The 19,034-nt window shown below is 40.8% G+C and overlaps 1 protein-coding gene across 1 annotated transcript in view; it reads right to left on the bottom strand.

Moving 5' to 3' along the window:
- Positions 1-2,426: 2,426 nt before the first annotated feature.
- Positions 2,427-19,034, bottom strand: part of USP18 (ubiquitin specific peptidase 18) — a 67,165-nt gene continuing 50,557 nt past the window's right edge. The window contains exons 5-11 of the mRNA XM_054718657.1: positions 12,591-12,670; positions 12,143-12,289; positions 11,258-11,353; positions 7,216-7,383; positions 5,244-5,375; positions 4,695-4,744; positions 2,427-3,043 (exon numbers count right to left, since the gene is read on the bottom strand). Of these exons, the coding sequence (XP_054574632.1) occupies positions 2,998-3,043; positions 4,695-4,744; positions 5,244-5,375; positions 7,216-7,383; positions 11,258-11,353; positions 12,143-12,289; positions 12,591-12,670 (719 nt within the window). The 3' untranslated portion in view covers positions 2,427-2,997. The remainder of the gene's footprint in view (positions 3,044-4,694; positions 4,745-5,243; positions 5,376-7,215; positions 7,384-11,257; positions 11,354-12,142; positions 12,290-12,590; positions 12,671-19,034) is intronic.

The raw sequence follows: 19,034 nt of genomic DNA, 5'->3' as shown, positions 1-19,034 counted from the left end.
TTGCTCTGGCTCCGTGGCTGGCTGCCATCTTGGTTGGGTTAATTTGCATACTTGCTCCTGATTGGCTGGTTGGTGTGGCTTGTGGGTATAGTGGAGTGATGGATAATTTGCATGTTTCTCTTTTATTAGTGTAGACTAGAGGCCTGGTGCACGAAATTCGTGGACGGGGGGGTGTCCCTCAGCCCAGCCTGCACCCTCTCCAATCTGGGACCCCTCGAGGGATGTATGACTGTCCGTTTAGGCCTGATCGGGCCTAAACTGGCAGTCGGACATCCCTCTCACAATCCAGGAATGCTGGCTCCCAACTGCTCACCTGCCTGCCTTCCTGATTGCCCCTGACCGCTTCTGCTGCCAGCCTGATCATGCCCTAACCACTCCCCTGCCAGCCTGATTGATGCCTAACTGCTCCCCTGCCAGCCTGTTCGCTCCTAACTGCCCTCCCCTTCAGGCCTGGTCACCCCTAACTGCCCTCCCCTGTAGGCCTTGTCACCCCTAACTGCCCTTCCCTGCTGGCCTGGTCCCCCCTGAACTGCTCTCCCCTGCAGGCCTGGGGTCCCCCCCCCACAACTGCCCTTCCCTGCAGGCCCAGTAGCCCCCAAATTCCCTCCTCTGCTGACCTGGTCATCCCCAACTGCCCTCCCTTGCAGGCCTTATCACTCCCAACTGCCCTCCCCTGCTGGCCTGATCCCTCCCAACTGCCCTCCCCTGCTGGCCTGACCCCTCCCAAATGCCCTCCCCTGTGGGCCATCTTGTGGTGGCCATCTTGTGTTCACATGGGGGCAGACATCTTTGACCACATGGGGGCAGCCATATTGTGTGTTGGAGTGATGGTCAATTTGCATATTACTCTTTTATTAGATAGGATAAGAATAAACTGAAAATTGTTATAAAATACTTAAATATAAATTGTGAAATCATAAAAATCCTAGAAGAAACCATAGGCAAGAAATTCTCAAACATCTCTTGTAGCAATATGTTTGCTGCTACATCTCAAAGGAAACTAAGGAGAAAATAAACAAATGGGATGACTGAAATAAAAAGCATCTGCACAGCAAAAGAAACCATCAACAAAACAAAAAGGGAGCCCACCGTATGGGAGAACATATTTGGCAATGATACATCTGATAAGGGGTTAATATCAAAAATATATAAGGAACTCATACAACTTAATAAAAGGGAGACAAATAATCCAATTTTTAAAATGGGCAAAGGACCTAAATATACACTTCTCCAAAGTGGACATACAAATGGCCAAGAGAAATATAAAAAAATGCTCAAAGTCACTAATTATCAGAGAGATACAAATTAAAACAACAATGAGTTATCACTTCACAACTGTCAGAATGGCTACCATCAACAAATCAACAAATGACAAGTGCTGGCGAGGATGCGGAGAAAAGGGAACCCTCCTGCACTGCTGGTGGGAATGCAGACTGGTGCAGCCACTATGGAAAACAATATGGAGTTTCCTTAAAAAAATTAAATATGGAAATGCCATTTGACCCAGTGACCCCACTTCTAGGAATATATCCTAAGAAACCTGAAACACCAAACAGAAAGAATATATGTAACCCTACGTTCACAGCAGCACAATTTGCAATAGCTAAGATCTGAAAACAGCCCAAGTGCCCATCAGTAGATGAGTGGATAAAAAAGCTGTGGTATATCAATACCATAGAATACTATGCAGCAGTAAAAAAGAAGGATATCTTACCATTTGAGACAGCATGGAGGGACCTGGAGAATATTATGCTAAGCAAAATAAGCCCATCAGAGAAGAATAAGTATCACATGATCTCACTCATATGATAATGATAATATAGAGCAAAATAAACTGATAAACAAAATAGTTCCAAAGACATAGAAGCATGGAACAGACTGTCGAATTTTAGAGGGAAGGTGGGGGTGGGTGGATGGGAAGAGATTAACCAAATAACTTGTAACCCAGGGACACAAACAATAGCATGGTGAAGGCCTGGGGCATAGAGTGGTGTGGGCTAGAAGAGGTCAATGGGGAAAAGCGGGGGTGTGGGGTGGGGGACATCTGTAATACATTCAACAATAAAGATAACTTAAAATTAATTAATTAATTAATTAAATCCAAACTTCTTAGTTCAGTTCAAGATCCTCTACATTCAGAGCCCCACATACCTGCCATCATTATCACTCACCACTTGCTTTCTTCTTTTGAAACAAGGTTGATAGACAATTTCTGAACCTTGAGCCTTGCCTTTTTCAACCATGACACTGAGTATGCTTTTCCATATAAATGCACTGTCCTCCATCCTAAGCCCTTTTCCATCCTGAAGTCTTCTCCCATGGCTCCACAATGAAAGTGATTTCCCTTTCCTTTGAATTCCTATAGCACAAACCCTTAGTATCTTATGTATTTTAACCACTGTCCATTAAACTGCAAATGCCTTTGAGAGAAAAACTTTATTCATTATTGTGCCTAGCATGCATTCTTATGAAGAGTGGGTAATCAATACATATTTGTCACTTGAGTTTTATGAGATTAACATGGGTTTTAAAGATAAAATTTAAAAGTATGTATAAATAGAAATTATATTCAGTCAATACAAACCAGTACAGTCATACTAAGTTGTAAAATATTTAAATACTTCCCTACCATTGCCCCTTGCCATCTGAATGCTTCCTACTACCATTGGTGGCCAGGTCTCTCTTCCCCTGAAAGCATCTGGACTCCCACAATCTCTCAACTAAACACTTAAAGTCTTACACAGCTGGGAACACACAGGACACTGCTCCAACCATGTGGCCAGAGTCAACTGATGGAAATATCCATTCTGACTGATCTAGACCTGTTGCAGTGTCACTGTTAAATCTTTTGATAATTACTCTGATTATAAATAAAGTTTAACAGTACAATTTGAAAACAGTGCTTTTCCTCATTGCAAAATCTTTTAAAAGAGCAGATTCAGGAATAGACAAGGAAAATGATACTTCGTCGGTCCCTAAAGATTTAGGATACATTCATTAGGACTCCATCTTCATGTAAACCAGAAGGTAGGCAGTTTCCCGCCTAGAAAGAAAAAAAATGCAACATCATAGCAGAAACCAAACATTCATACATTATTAATTCACAATAGGAAAAAAGCCAACAAACTTTCCAGGTTGTTAGATAAAGTGTTCATCTATCCATCACCCCAGAGGAAAACAAAATGTGTGACCTAGGAAAATAACTAACCTGCAGTTAGTTAATATCTAAATCAGGAGTTGACAAACTAGGAACCCATTAGTCAAATCTGACCCTGTATTTGCAAATAAATTTAATTGGAACACAGCTACACTCATTCATTCATATGTCATTTGTGGCTGCTTTTGACTACAAAGATAGAGTTGAATAGTTGCAACAGAAATTGTGTGGCCCACAAAGCCTAAAATATTTATTATCTGGCCCTTTATAGAGAAAGTCTGCCAAACTGTTACTTAAACAATGGGGGAGTCGCTGACAACCAGAAAGTGACAAAAAGTGAGCATTCAAAGGAGGTGGTTATAAGAAAGAAGAGAAAAGGAACATTGGAGAAGTATTTCAAACACAAATTCTAGCTCATTCATTATTTTTCAAATGATCTGGCCTACTTCTGTGGCTGAAACAATCACAAATATCACCCTAACCCAGAAACTCAGCTGGGAAAACTTATAAAGTCTCTGATTTAATTTCACCCAGCTTTTTTTCTTTCCAGTTTCCTCTCTGTAGTTATTGATTTGTAAAAAATAGTTATTGATATTTACTAACACAAGCCACTGCACCAGACAAAGAAAGAGAAAATGAGTGATCCTTGCCCCCAAAGAGTTTGTGGTCTAATGTGAAAGTTACATAAACAAAAATGACAAAACAGTGTGACCCTTTCTATAAAAGAAGTATGCTCAAAACACAGTGAAAGCACATGAGAAGCCCCTACAGATATGCCTGGGTGAATCAGTGCAAGGCATTAAAAGAGTAGGAAAAGGCCATGATCAGAGAGGTACTGAAGTATGGATAGGACTTTGCCTTGATGATAAGTTAAGAGAGGGTAATACTGACTAGAATTGCATGTGTAAAGCCATGAGAAAAAAATGGAGGATCTGATGTTTAGGGAGCAACTTCCTCTTTAGTTATTCTTGGAGTCTAAATTGTGAGAAAATATGGTGCAATGGGATGGGTATTGAAAGATGAGGCTGGCCAGTTAGTCACTGAGGAGTTATGTAAATACTAGAGGCCTGGTGCATGAAAATTCATGCACTGGAGGAGGGTCCCTCGGCCCAGCCTGCCCCCCTCACAGTCTGGGAGCCCTCAGGTGCGGGAGGCGACACGGCGATCAGGGAAAGGTGACGCCCCATCACACCTCTGCTGCTGCCACTGCTGGCAGTGCAAGCCTCAGCTGGCCCTAGTTACCTGAGCCTCTGGCGGCCCTGGGCAGCTGGGCTGCTGAGGGCAGAACCGGCCACACTGTGTGCCTGCCGCCCCCAGTGGGGCTGAAAGGACTGGGGGACTCCGCCAGGGCTGAGGAGGCTAGGTGCTGCCATCTTGTGGCTATGGGTATCACCATCTTTGTGATGGTGTGACCATCAATTTGCATGTTCCCTCTTTATTAGTTAGGATAAGGGGCAGTTGAATCCATGAGAGTGTCACACAGCAATAAGAATACTGTGTAAGCTCATTGGGCTTCCATCACTAACAATTCTCTTACCAGCGGCAGTTATGATTTCCATAGGTACATTGGATATCTTCCCAGGATACCTGGAAGTATATAACATAGAAAGTGAAGCAACCAGCTGATATCTTTGAAGCATCCAGAGTACAGGGTGCTATAATCTGCCCTCCCTCACTCCTTCCAACAAACCTACCCCTAGGAACTCACAAAACCCACAGCATCTAGTGATAAATGCCATGTAAATGAAGTCTCTTTTAGTACCATTGTCCCTCTGTTTACACTTGGTTATGTTCAGCCCAAAGTTCTAACTTCATATTTCCAACTCTTCTTGCTTTCCATAAATTTCCCACAAAGCTTAAGGCACTGAGCTTACAACACCAAAAATATAGACATTGAGCTAAGTAGACTCTTAGAGACCATTTGAACACTTCATGCAGAAAACAGCTTTCAAGCTCATAAAAGGTCCCACACACAGAGAACAATAATGTGGCTTGCTTGACCTTGAGGACCCATCTAGCCCTGGGCTCAGAATATAGCACAGGTAGCTAATCTAGGGCAAGAGGCAATTTAGATGATGATCCTCACCCAACAAACACTGGAATCGTTGAAGCAGAACCATTTTCCATCTATAGAATTCCGGATATAGGCACAGTAATGACCAAAGTCAGGCAGCCCCACATGGGCAATCACAGCAAAGAGTTCATACAGTCCTTCAAGCTGAAAGAACACAAGGCATAATATGATTCACCCATCATCCTTCTTTTTCTAACCCTACTTTAAAATAAGGGAACATTTCATTACTTGTTTATTCAGTGACTACTCCATGCCAGGCCCTGGTACTTCAAGGGGACTAGAAAACATTCCTTGACTTCAAGAATTTCACAGCTAAGTAAGGCAGAATTAGAATGTCATGCTTTATAACAGATGCATTTACAGGTAAATTCTGGAAAACTCAACTTTTGCACAAAAAAGGAAAAGAAACAACCAGCTGAGGAAAGGCTGAGGAGCTTGGGGAAAAGGTCTCCAGAGAAGACATGCTTGAAATGATCTTTCAGAATGAACAAGATTAGTAGACAAGTTATGGAAAGGGGGTAGCAAAAAAAATTTGGACATCCCAATCTTGTCTTAATCAAGATCAAAACAAAGGTCAATGTCCAGAGTTCCTGTTTCATATTTAAACTTAGTCCTTTGAAGCTCAGGAGGTCTGCCATGGGCCCTAGGCAGGGCTGCTAAACCTACATGGTTGCTATAGAGAGAATACCGGAAAGAACGGGTGAGTGCACATTATTGAGGGAGAAAGATAACTCTTTGTTCCCTTGGGTTATATTTTCTTGGGCTTGGATGCACCAGGAGCTTTTTGCAAAATAAACAATCAACTTCTCAAGCTTTCCCAAGCCTGCACTGGGCCTGCCTCCTGACCAATCCATTCTTTCTCCAGGTTAGATGGACAAGCCTCTATGGTCAAGCACCTCTCTTTGCATCATTTTGACTTCTAAGGCATGTGGTTACCTCTGCCTTCATTATTCTATCCCTTTCCCCAGTGATCTGCGGGAGAACAAATCAGTGGTTCCCTGGGGAGTGTTGTTTTCAAGCAGAAAAAAATTTAAGATATACTTCATCAGGTAAACTGTGCAAATAAAAATAAAGAAAACTAGGGAAAAAATGAGAATCCTATGAAGTGTATATGCCCTGAGTTGATAAAGAAACTATATTATAATATAAGCTTTTCTAACATATTATCAGGCCTCAGTATTTAAAATACTAGAGCATGAACAGTAAACAGACCACTGGAACAAAAAAGTTCAGAAATGGTATATACAGCTAAAAGTAGAATATGCTAAATGTATAATTTCAAACATATGGAGAAAAGATATCTATGTCACTTTTTTTCTCAGAATTTTCCAATAAGTTATTAGCTCAGGACAACTGAATTCAACTTTACTTTGATTAAATTTGGTCCAATGTACTGGCCACTTCCTTATTACCCTCCAAGTGGACATAAGCTGCTTTAAGAAGAAAACTTGGTTAGTGTTATATTTACAGCCCATTGTGTTTACCTATGTACATGTAAGTACTACACATCTTATTAAAAGGAAGGTCCTGAATTATGGGTTCTTTCCCTCAGGTTCCTTCTCCCCATGCTCTAAGGTGTCTGAGTACAAACCCAATATTTATAAATAGTGTCTTTTGAATCTTAAAGAAAAGAAAAGCAGCTATAAAGAGCAAATGAGGGTGGTGATGGCATGGTGATAACAATTCACTATTGTTCAAGAACACACAGGTCTCAATCATTAAAATACTATTTTTAAAATTAAGTGTTTCTTGAATATATGAAAATGCTTCTATTAATTACATCTGGTTGTTGGTGAGTTTCCTTCCTTTTTGTATACTAAACATGGACAGCAGAATTTCTGAGATGAGAGAATGACAAAGATGAGACACGCCAAAATGCCATTTCTGAGTGTTTAACTTCAAGCAGCCTAGTGGAAGTGGGCAAAATCAAAAGGACACAGTATCTAATGAGATGGCAGTAGACAGGAGGTGAGAAGCATGTCACCTGGTACTCAGCATTGCAGAGGTCTTTATCAGTCAGAAGAAACCGATTCAAGTCCAAGCTCTGGGGGAAATACAGCGAGTGGCAGATTTTTTCTGTCTGTGAATTCCTGATGGAAAACCGCATAAGGTGGATTGTCAAGGTCTGGGGCAAATACGTCAGCTTCAAGACCTGCAAAAGCAAAATCACTATGGAGATGAAATCCAAAGGCACTTGAAATGGATAATTCAGAGAAATACCACAGCAAAAGGTATGTTGAAAGGGAAGCATACATATCCCATGGATACAGACAACAGTGTGGTGAAGGCCAGGGGTAGGGTGGTGGGGGCTGGGTGAAGGTGAGCATAGGGGGAGGAAGGGAATGGGGACATCTGTAATCCTATCTAATAATAGACAAATATGTAAATCGACTATACCTCCGACACACCCACAAGCCACGCCCACCATCCAATCAGAGCGAGTATGCAAATTAACCCAAACCAAGATGGCTACAGCCACAGAGAGCAAGGTTTCCTAGGTAACAGAGGAAGCCAAGCTTTCCGCCTGCCCTTGCCAGGCCTAAGGCTCCACTCAAGCTACAAACTTTCAATTGTAGAAGGTAAACAAATTCAAACAAATGGCAGCAGAATGGAGCTTAAGAGAGCAGGCCAGGGTTGCCGCCGGCAACAGGGGAAGCAAAGCTTTCCGCACACCCTGGCTGGGCCCACCCGCTTAAGGCAACAAAGTTTCAATTATAACCCCAACACAAATGGCTACCAGCCTTGGAGGGAGCCCCAAGTTTGGCTCCGCTCCAGGCTACAAAGTTTCAATTGTAGAAGGAAAATAAATTCCAGATACCAGGGTCTCTGCTTGGGTTGCCAGGGGGCGTGGCTGGCCTGAAAACCACCACAGGCCCCTTGCTCAGGCCTCCCCACACCCCAAGAGAACCCCCACCTGATCCAGGACGCCCTTCAGGGCAAACCAGCTGGCCCCCACCCCTGTACCAGGCCTCTATCCTATCTAATAAAAGAGTAATATGCAGATTGATCATCACTGCAACACACAATATAGCTGCCCCCATGTGGTCAAAGATCCTGCCCCCATGTGGACACAATATGGCCACCACAAGATGGCCAGCAGGAGAGGGCAGTTGGGAGGCACCCAGCCTGCAAGGGAGGGCAGTTGAGAAGGACCAGGCCTGCAAGGGAGGGCAGTTGAGAAGGACCAGGCCTGCAAGGGAGGGCAGTTGGAGGTGATCAACCCTGCAGGAGAGGGCAGTTAGGGATAACCAGGCCGGCAGAGGAGGGAAGTTGGGGGCAAACCGGGCCTAAACAGGCAGTCGGACATCCCTCGAGGGGTCCCAGATTGGAGAGGGTTCAGGCTGGGCTGAGGGACAACCCCCCTCCATGCACGAATTTCATGCACCGGGCCTCTAGTAGTGTATAAACAATTGAACAAATAAATAAGTAAATAAGTAAAATAAAATCTCTTCTTTTTTCATAAAATATTTTATTATTTATTTTTTCAAAATTAAATTTTTATTTATTTACTTTTAATTCTTTATTGTTAAAAGTATTACATATGTCTCCTTTCCCTCCCATTGTCCCCTCCTAGCCCGACCTGGCCCCACCTCCCCAGCCCAGGCCGTCACCCCCTATTGTGTGTGTCCATTGGTTATGCTTATATCCATAGAAGTTCTTTGGTTAATCTCAATCTCTTAGCACCCTCCCCCTCGCCCACCCTCCCCTGCCTTCCCTCTGAGGTTTGACTGTTTGTTCGATGCTTCTTTGTCTCTGGAACTATTTTTGTTCATTATTTTATGTTGTTCATTATATTCCACAAATGAGTGAGATGTGGTACTTATCTTTCTCTGACTGGCTTATTTCCCTTAGCATAATGCTCTCCAGGTCCATCATGCTGTTGCAAATGGTAAGAGTTCTTGCTTTTTTACAGCAGCATAGTATTTCATTATGTAGATATACCACAGTTTTCTAATCCACTCATCTGCTGATGGGCCCTTAGGTTGTTTCCAAATCTTAGCTATTGTAAATTGTGCTGCTATGAACATAGGGGTGCATATATCCCTTCTGATTGGTGTTTCTAGTTCCTAGAAGTGGGATTACTGGGTCAAATGGGAGTTCCATTTTTTATTTTTATTTATTATTATTATTTTTAATTTTTTTATTAAGGTATTATATGTGTACATATCTTACCATTGTCCCCTTCACCCCACACCCATACATGCCCTCACCCCCCAGAGTTTTGCGTCCATTGGTTATGCTTATATGCATGCATACAAGTCCTTCGGTTGATCTCTTATCTCCCCCACCTCTCCCTAACCTTCCCCCTATAATTTGACAGTCTGTTTGATGCTTTACTGTCTCTATATCTATCTTTTTGTTCATCAGTTTATAATGTTCTTTATTATCCATAAATGAGTGAGATCATGTGGTATTTTTCTTTCATTGACTGGCTTATTTCACTTAGCATAATGTTCTCCAATTCCATCCAGGTTGCTGCAAATAATGAGAATTCCTTCTTTTTTATGGCAGCATAGTATTCCATTGTGTAGATGTACCACAGTTTTCTGATCCAGTCATCTGCTGATGGGCACCTAGGCTGTTTCCAAATCTTAGCTATTGTAAATTGTGCTGCTATGAACATAGGGGTGCATATATCCTTTCTGATTGGTGTTTCCAGTTTCTTAGGATATATTCCTAGCAGTGGGATTACTGGGTCAAATGGAAGTTCCATTTTCAGTTTTTTGAGGAAACTCCATACTGTTCTCCACAGAGGCTGCACCAGTCTGCATTCCCACCAGCAGTGTATGAGGGTTCCTTTTTCTCCAAATCTTCTCCAGCACTTCTCATTAGCACTTCACTTGTTGATGATAGCCATTCTGACATGTGTGAGGTGGTACCTCATTATTGTTTTGATTTGCATCTCTCAAATGATCAGTGACTTTGAGCATTTTTTCATGTCTCTTGGCCTTCTGAATGTCCACTTTCAAAAAGTGCCTATTTAAGTTCTTTAACCATTTTTTATTGGATTGTTTATTTTCCTTTTGTTAAGTTGTGTGAGTTCCCTATAAATTTTAGAGATTAAACCCTTACCAGATGTAACATTTGCAAATGTGTTCTCCCATGCAGTGGGCTCTCTTGTTATTTTGTTGATGGTTTCTTTTGCTGTGCAAAAGCTTTTTATTTTGATGTAGTCCCATATTGCTATGAGATATGTCTGATATTTTGCTGCCTATGGATTCTTCTTCTTCCATTCCTGTAAGAATACATTTGAGAGACTGCTTTCTTGCTATAAATGTTGTTAAATAAACATAGAAACAGTTTAGATATACTACATTATCACCTGCTATTGGCATTATCACCAATCCAACCTAGATTACTTAACAAGCAAAAAATACATTCATCATGTTCAAAACTTTAAATATTGACAAACTTAAATACTAAATATTGTTATAGCATTTAATATGAGAATTTCCTAATATATTACCAATATTTTTAAAGTTGTTATGAGTGTGAAAATGATAAAATAATTAAGTGTATTAGCAATCCTCTATTAATTATCTACATGTACTTTCAGTGAACACAGTGCAGTTTCTGAAGTGTTATCTTTTATTCTAATTGTTTTCTGAAATGTCTGTTTAAACTACTATAATACATGAGCTTGTAAAAGAAAAAAAGAGGGGGAGGAGATGAGACAATACAGAGTGGAGGGCCTATTGGCTGTCTGTTGAGTTCTCCCGCAGAAGGCCTGAGCAGCCCAGTTTCTGTACAGGCCCTGGAATCCAGGGCAACAATAGAATCTGCTCTAGGGAGTTATTCTACTCTTGAGGAAAAAACTCTGCCCCTGCTCTAAGACCTTCTCTTCTTATCTTTAAAGGCTCTGTCCCTCTCAGTGATGTGATCTGAGGAGCCCTATGATCCATGGGCCTAATTAGGAATCCCTCCCTCAATCACCATGAGGTGCCTTGGTGGCTCCGTGAAGTCTCTTGGGAAATCCTTGTGGGGCAACCTGGACTGGGAAAGAATCTGGTTTCACGAGTGAGTACCTGTTTCCCACGGGTCTTCTTCCCACAGTTCTCACAGAAACATGTGTCCTTGTTCGACAATTCCCTGGGCTGGAAGAAGCAGTGCAGGGCATCCTCCTGTCCCAGGAGAACAAGCAATAAAACAGGGTTGGTATTTCCCATCTAGAATACATCCCCTCACCCTGCAGATGGAGATTTAAGCTTTTCTTCTAGTTATCTCTATGTCCCCCTTCATGTCTGGCCCCGAGGTCAGGATCTCAAAAAGAACCTACTGGTTATAGAGATAAAACAGGAGGGGGCACTTGAAAGTGGAAATAGAAGGGGAAATTTTTTTTTTTTTGTCAAATCAAAGGAGAACTTAGGCAGAGCCATGCAAAGAAAACAGAAATGACTTTTTAAAAGTCAAGGGTGAGCTAAAAAAGCCTCATTAGTGAACTAAAGAAGCAAGAAGGTGAAGGGATTAGGCAAAATACACACACACACACACACACACACACACACACACACACACACGTGAGCAAAAGTAGGTTTACAGTTGTGAGTGTATGACAGAGTTTATTCTTGTATTATATATTTTCCATATAAACAACTGTAAACCTACTTTTGCATACACACACACACACACGCACTCACAGAAACATACACAACAGTGTGATGATAGAGGGAAAGGGGGTGAGGGGTAGGTGGAGGTGGGCAAACGGGGGAGAATGGGGATGGAAAGAGACTTTGCTTGGGGTGATGGATGCACAATGCAGTGTACAGATGAAGTCTTATTGAGTTGTATATCTGTATGGTTTTGTGAACCAATGTCACCTCAATAAATTAAATTTTTAAAAAAAGAATCAAGGGGCATTGGCAACACTAAGTTGTATGGGAACAGGAAATTCACCAAGAGAAATTCCTTACCACTGTTTTCAGGGGCTTTGAGTCCATATCAAAAAGAGAAAGTGGGAGGGTCAGCATGCTACTGTTTCTGCTACACTCTGTGGTACATTCAAGGCAAATAAAGGACTCCTTCATCTGGATTGTATACAGGGCCTGCAGTCTTTCTACCTATAAGACAGAGGAGGGGAGAGATAAGAAGGACACAGAGCCATGGATGGTCGTGGTCAGGATAATTTCCAGAAGTGGGAGCCATGAGATAGAAGCTCCAGAAATGGCAGCCACTAATGCACTTGCTCTATTAAAAAAGGTACAAAATAATAATATTAATAATATTATGGAATTGTGATAAGCATTTTATAGGATTTTCTCTTTTACTAGTAATACCCACTATACATTACATTAACAATTGCTTAATGAGTTAAATGAGCAGCATCTTAAACTTCTTAGTTCTCTATTTCTAGAATCTTACCAAGTCCACATCAGTGATTTGGCCCTTAATTAGGTTCCATACTGTGAAGTAGAGTTGAGCAGCATCATGCTGGACAAACACTGGCCAAAGAGACAAGAAACAGCCCAATTAGTGAGGTCACCAAGAATACTTTTCATGCCCTTCTGCCCTAGCTACCTATGAGCACTCACCACTTTGCATTGTCCTAGCCTTTCTCTCATTTTAAGGCTGTTTCCACTATATGTTAGGTGTTAGAAATGTAAAAAAAGGTTGCATTGATTTTGAGAGTTCCTCTTAAAAATTAAAATCCAAGTTTTCTGTCCTCTGATTTGCCACCCATACCTATTGGCCTCTACTCAGCAGACTGGTACAGCCACAGTGGGGAAACAGCTAGATAAAACCAACAGTCAACAGTGGATTCTTTCCTATGTCTACCAGGTATGCCAAAACAATACTCTAATTAGATTCCTATGGCCACCCATTATTCTGTGCCTTTATGTACTTTTTACTTATTTATTAATTTTTAATTATTTATTGTTGAAAGTTTTACATATGTCTCATTTTTCTCCATTGGCTTCTCCCTGTCCACCCGCCCCCCCTCCAGCACATGCCCTTACCTAACCCCTAGTGTCCGTGTTCATTAGTCATGCTCATATGCATGGATACAAGTCATTTGGTTGATCTTTTACCTCCTCCTCTGCCTTCCCTTTGAGGTTTGTTGGTCGGTTTGAGGCTTCTATGTCTCTGGATATATTTTTGTTCATCACTTTATGTTGTTCATTATATTCCACAAATGAGTGAGATCATGTGATATTTATCTTTCTCCAACTAGCTTATTTCGCTTAGTATAATGCTCTCCATGTACATCCATGCTGTTGCAAATGGTAATAGTTCTTGCTTTTTTATAGTAACGTAGTATTCCATTGTGTAGAGGTACCACAGTTTTTTAATCCACTCATCTGCTGATGGGCACTTAGGCTGTTTCCAAATCTTAGATACTGTAAATTGTGATGCTATGAACATAGTGGTACATATATTCTTTCTTTGGTGTTTCCGATTTCTTGGGATATACTTCTAGAAGTGGAATTACTGGGCCAAATAGGAGTCCCATTTTTAATTCTTGAGGAAACTCCATACTGTTTTCCACAGTGGCTGCACCAGTCTGCATTCCCACCTGTAGTGCAGTAAGGTTCCTTTTTCTCCACATCCTCGCCAGCACTTGTTATTTGTTGATTTGTTGATGATAGCCATTCTGGCAAGTGTAAGGTGGTATCTCATTGTTGTTTTGATTTGCATCTCTCAAATGATCAGTGACTTTGAGCATTTTTTCATATGTCTCTTGGCCTTTTGAACGTCCACTTTCAAAAAGTGCCTATTTAGGGTCTTTGGTCATTTTTAAATTGGATTGCTTAACTTCCTTTTGTTAAGTTGTATGAGTTCCCTATAAATTTTAGAGATTAAACCCTTATTGGATATAACATTGGCAAATATGTTCTCCCATGCAGTGTACACTCTTGTTTTTTGTTGATGGTTTCTTTTGCTGTGCAGAAGCTTTTTATTTTGATGTAGTTCTATTTGTTTATTTTCTCCTTAGTTTCCATTGTCATAGGAGATGTATCAGTAAAGATACTGCTATGATATATGTCTGATATTTTGTTGCCTTTGGATTCTTCTAAGATTTTTATGGTTTCCCATTTTATGTTTAAATCTTTTCTCCAATTTGAATTTATTTTTGTGTATGGTGTAAATTGTGATCTAGTTTCATTTTTTTTACATGTATCTGTCCAATGTTCCCAACACCATTTGATGAAGTGACTGTCTTGACTCCATTGTATGCTCTTGCCTCCTTTGTCAAATATTAATTGAGCATAATGGCTTGGGTCGATTTCTGATTTTCTGTTCTGTTCCATTGATCTATATGTCTGTTCTTGTGCCAGTACCAGGCAGTTTTGAGAACAATGGCTTTGCAATATAGCTTGATATCTGGTATTGTAATCCCTCCAACTTTGTTCTTCTTTCTCAGGATTGCTGTGGCTATTTGTGGTCTTTTTTTATTCCATATAAGTTTTTGGAGAGTTCTTTCTAGGTCTGTGAAATATGCCATTGGTATTTTAATGGGGATTGCATTGGACTCTGTAGATTGGTTTGGGTAGTATGGACATTATAATGATGCTGATTGTAACAATCCATGAACATGGTATAATCTTCCACTTATTTATATCTTCCTCTATCTCTTTTTTCAATGTCCTGTAGCTTTCTGAGTATAGGTCTTTTATCTCCTTAGTTAAGTTTAATCATAGGTATCTTAATTTTTTATTGAAATGGTAAATGGGATTATATTTTTAGTTTCTCTTTCTGTGTGTTCATTATTGGTGTATAAAAATGCCATAGATATTTGGTTGTTAATTTTGTTTTTATATATTTTCTTTATTTCCTCTCCTAAAAATGTAGCAGGTTCCCATTACTCATATCTGACCTAGGTCTTCCCCAACAGTATCTGAGATAACAAGAAAAAGGACCATTGCAGTGATAGAATATGCTGGCTAAGTGGAGGCAAGAATGAAGCAGTGAATTCTATATATATTATATAACTAAACATAAAGCTAAAATGGCATGTACAGTTCTCCTAGGGGGGAGGGAACCTAGGAAGACAAAAAACAAAAATGAAAACACACTGAGTACTATCTTGCAAAAGGACATATATTGCCAAAAATCCAAAGACATTGCAACAAAAGGTCATTATTGTAAGTGTACTAAATAGTCACATTTGCTATCTCAACACCATTTTATTTCCTTCATGATATTTATCACAATTTGTACTTAATGTTTGGGGGTTGTTGTTGTTTTATTTTTGTTTTGGCCTTTCCTCTAAAGTTTAAATTCCATGGAGTCAAAGACTCTATTACTCTTATTACCTTGTCTATAGCACTAGCACAACACCTTGCACATAAGTAAATATTATATATTAGTTGAATGGATTAATTCAGCCATATTCTAAGATAGTAATCCCAAAATTTAAGGACAAACAGCAAGGTTGAACTGATGTTGTCTCCAGAAAATTACTTACTGCCTGCTACAGAGCCAACACTGAACATAAAAGCAGTTGGAAGACCTTGCCATGCAGAGACATTTTGCCTTGTCTGACCGTACCTAACAACACAGGGATATTTGCCCAACCGATAATTGACTTAACACATGTTATGTGCAAGACATTGTACACACCAAAAAAGTTCCTGTCCCAAAGAAACCTATAGTCTAGTGGAGGACAAATATTCATATAATCATTATTCAAAGAAGAATAAGGAAATTTCCCTGGGTGTACACACAGTTGTGGAAAGTTAAAGTGTGGTGAGAATAAAACAGTAATAGCAGAGTGAGGGTCTCTGCAAATCTACGCCTCCATAGGGCAACGAAAATACTGGTTTTAAAAAATTGTCAAAATAAATGTTTTCACAACTCTGGAAATTAACCAAAAGTTTACAAATATCTTTAAAATGTTTACACAATAAAAAGTACAGAATCTAAGTAAGAAAATGTTTTTTCAGCTCTTTTTAAGATGGTGATGGAATTGATGGATCTTACTCTGACCTCCTCCCAGAACCACTCTGGAAAGACAACTAAATTGGGGAACAACCACCCTGAATTTCAAACTAAAGACTCTGAAGAGGATACTTATGACCAAGGACTGGCAGAAGAAACCACTAAGAGACTGGTAGGGAGGGGAGAGATGCGAAAGGGGCTGGCCTCACACCCCTATGGGCAGCAGCTTAATTTATGGAGGGATAGCTCAGTTGTGGGAAGTTCCCTCTGAGAGGTGTGAAGCCTAAACTCCAGAATGGGCTCCCAACCAGAGCAGGAGAGGCAGGAACAGATGCCCACATACCAGCTGGCTGTGAAATTCTGGCAGGGTTTCTGTCTGCCAAGGAGAGATGGAACCCACTGGAGATAAAGGCACCCTCTTAAAAGGCTAACACACAAAATTTTGTTTGCCTTTACTCACTCTGGACTCCAGCAGAGGGAGTGCAGTGCAGACTGGAGTCACCTGAGGAGAATCTGAGGTTTGTGGCTTTGGTGAGAAATGTAGGGGGCACACCCAACAGGATCCCTGTACTGAGCCATCCTCCAATCCTGCAGCAGCCATCTTTCTTGGGTGGAGCAATCCCCACTGAGAGGAATCAGCCTGGGGGAAAGCTACTACACACCCTCAGCAATCCCTCTCACACCACCCTGTAGGTCTTAAGCTCTGCTGAAGAGTCAGCAGCATTGGCCAGGGTGTAGAAGTCTGAACAGACTCAGGGAAGGGGTCAGTGACTGGTTTTTGGGTGGAGCCATTCCCCCCAATTCCCCATGAACCAGACTGAAACTTCTCCGTCAAGGGAGACCCAATAGAAACACCCTCCCAGCTTGCAGCCGATTCAACCTCTGGGTTCTCAAAGCTCCACCCACCTGACTTCCAGGGGCTCTGCCTTGCCAAGATCAGAGAAAAATCATGGACAGACTCAGATGTGTGGCTCTGGGATGGGGGAATCAAACCCACTATCTTCCCTGAAGTCTGAAAGGCACCTCCCCCTCACAGGAGATCCACTAGTCCCATCTTCCTGATTCTACCAGAGGCACTTCCAGTGAGCCCTTTCAGTGACTAAAACTTACAGCCAGACGGCAGGTGGAAGCATTTAGAGGCAGGTCCCAGAGTGCCTTGAGATGCTTTCTGTTCCATCTTTAGACCCTGTACTGAAACTAAACTAGCCTTGGAGCACAGCTTGGTCTTTCTCATGCACAGCCAAGTCCACTAGAGGCAGCCACAAACTGTGGATTGCTTGTAGCTTCAAACAGGTTGCCAAGGGCCAAACATAGGCAGAGTTTAACAGGGGCTTACACCAGAATTCTTCCCAAGAGGAACAGAACCAACACACCTAGTGGAAAGCTTCAAACATCATCGGTGCAGAATCCAAAAAACTTCACAAATAGTATATCCAAAATGAGAACACAGCATGCACTAAACTCTGCTAAGGCAAACTCCAATTTTTTCCGTTTATTTTCTTTCTTTTTTCTCTTATGTTTCTTTGCTTTTCTCTTTTCTTTTATATTGTTTCTTTTTTCCATTTTTTCTATCTCTTCCTATTCTTTCATTTCTATTTTTTATTCTTTAGTATTTTTCCTTTTTAATTTTTATATTCTTTTCTGTTTTTTCCCTTAATTCTTTGTATATTCTTCTTTTCTTCTTTTTTTCCTTATTTCTCTTCTGATTCTCTTTTTTTTTCTTGTTCTCCTTCTTGTTGTTGTTGTTTTTTGTTTTCTTTTTTCTTTGTTTTACATCACCTGTATAGAAGCTTGCATGCTGTGTACAGAGTTCAGCCTCAAGTCACCAGCCCAAGAGTCTATCCCACCCATGAACAAACTAACAGCAATCAATAACCAATTACAACAGGAGGGTCCACTTACCACACACAAAGGACATTCCTACATCACCTAGCTCATAAGATCAAGGAGACTTCACACTGAGTCTCACAGGACACCTACTACATAATGTGAACCCATAAATACTGGGAGTCAGCAGTTCTACCTAATACATAGAAACAAAAACAAAGAGACAGCCAAAATGGGAGATAAATCCCTGACCGGTTTGGCTCAGCGGATAGAGTGTCGGCCTGCGGACTGAAGGGTCCTGGGTTCAATTCTGGTCAAGGGCATGTACCTTGGTTGCAAGCACATCACCAGTAAGGGGTGTGCATGAGGCAGCTGATTGATGTTTCTCTCTCATCGATGTTTCTAACTCTCTATCCCTCTCCCTTCCTCTCTGTAAAAATCAATTAAAAAATGGGAGATAAAAAAGAAAAGGAAAAAAACAAAAATAACAGGCCCAGAATGAAAGAACAGGAGGAATCTCCAGGAAAAAAAAATGGAGGTAAGGAACTTATCAGAAATAGAGTTCAAAGTAATGGTTATAAGGATGCCCAAGGTGCTTAGTGAAAACTACCACAACATGACAAAGAACATAAAAAAACATGAAAATATAATCAACCATAAATGAAGAATGCCATCAAGAATACACTAGAAGGAATAAAAAGTAAGTTGGATAAAGCAGAGGGTTGAATCAAAAGACAAGGTAGGAAAACACATCCAATCAGAGCAGCAAAAAGAAGAAAGTGATCAAGGGATAGAGTACCTGTTTGAAGAAATAGTGGCTAAAATTTTCCCTAGCCTCATTAAGAAAAAACTCACACTAGTTCATGAAGCACAGAGTCCCAAACAAGATGAACCCTGAGAGACCTACATAAAAACACAGAATAATTAAAATGGCAAAGATAAAGACAAAGAGAGGATCTTAAAGGTAGCAAGAGAGAGGCAGTTAGTTATCTACAAGGGAGTTCCGATAAGGCTGTAATGAAAAGGAAGAACCTGCAGCCAAAAGTACTCTAACCAAAAAAGCTATCATTAAAAATTGAAGGCAAAATAAAAAGCTTC

This window comes from Eptesicus fuscus, chromosome 7, assembly GCF_027574615.1.
Source record: "Eptesicus fuscus isolate TK198812 chromosome 7, DD_ASM_mEF_20220401, whole genome shotgun sequence".
Taxonomy (NCBI): domain Eukaryota; kingdom Metazoa; phylum Chordata; class Mammalia; order Chiroptera; family Vespertilionidae; genus Eptesicus; species Eptesicus fuscus.
The sequence above is the reverse complement of the archived record's forward strand: the minus strand, read 5'-3'. Positions and strand labels throughout refer to the sequence as shown.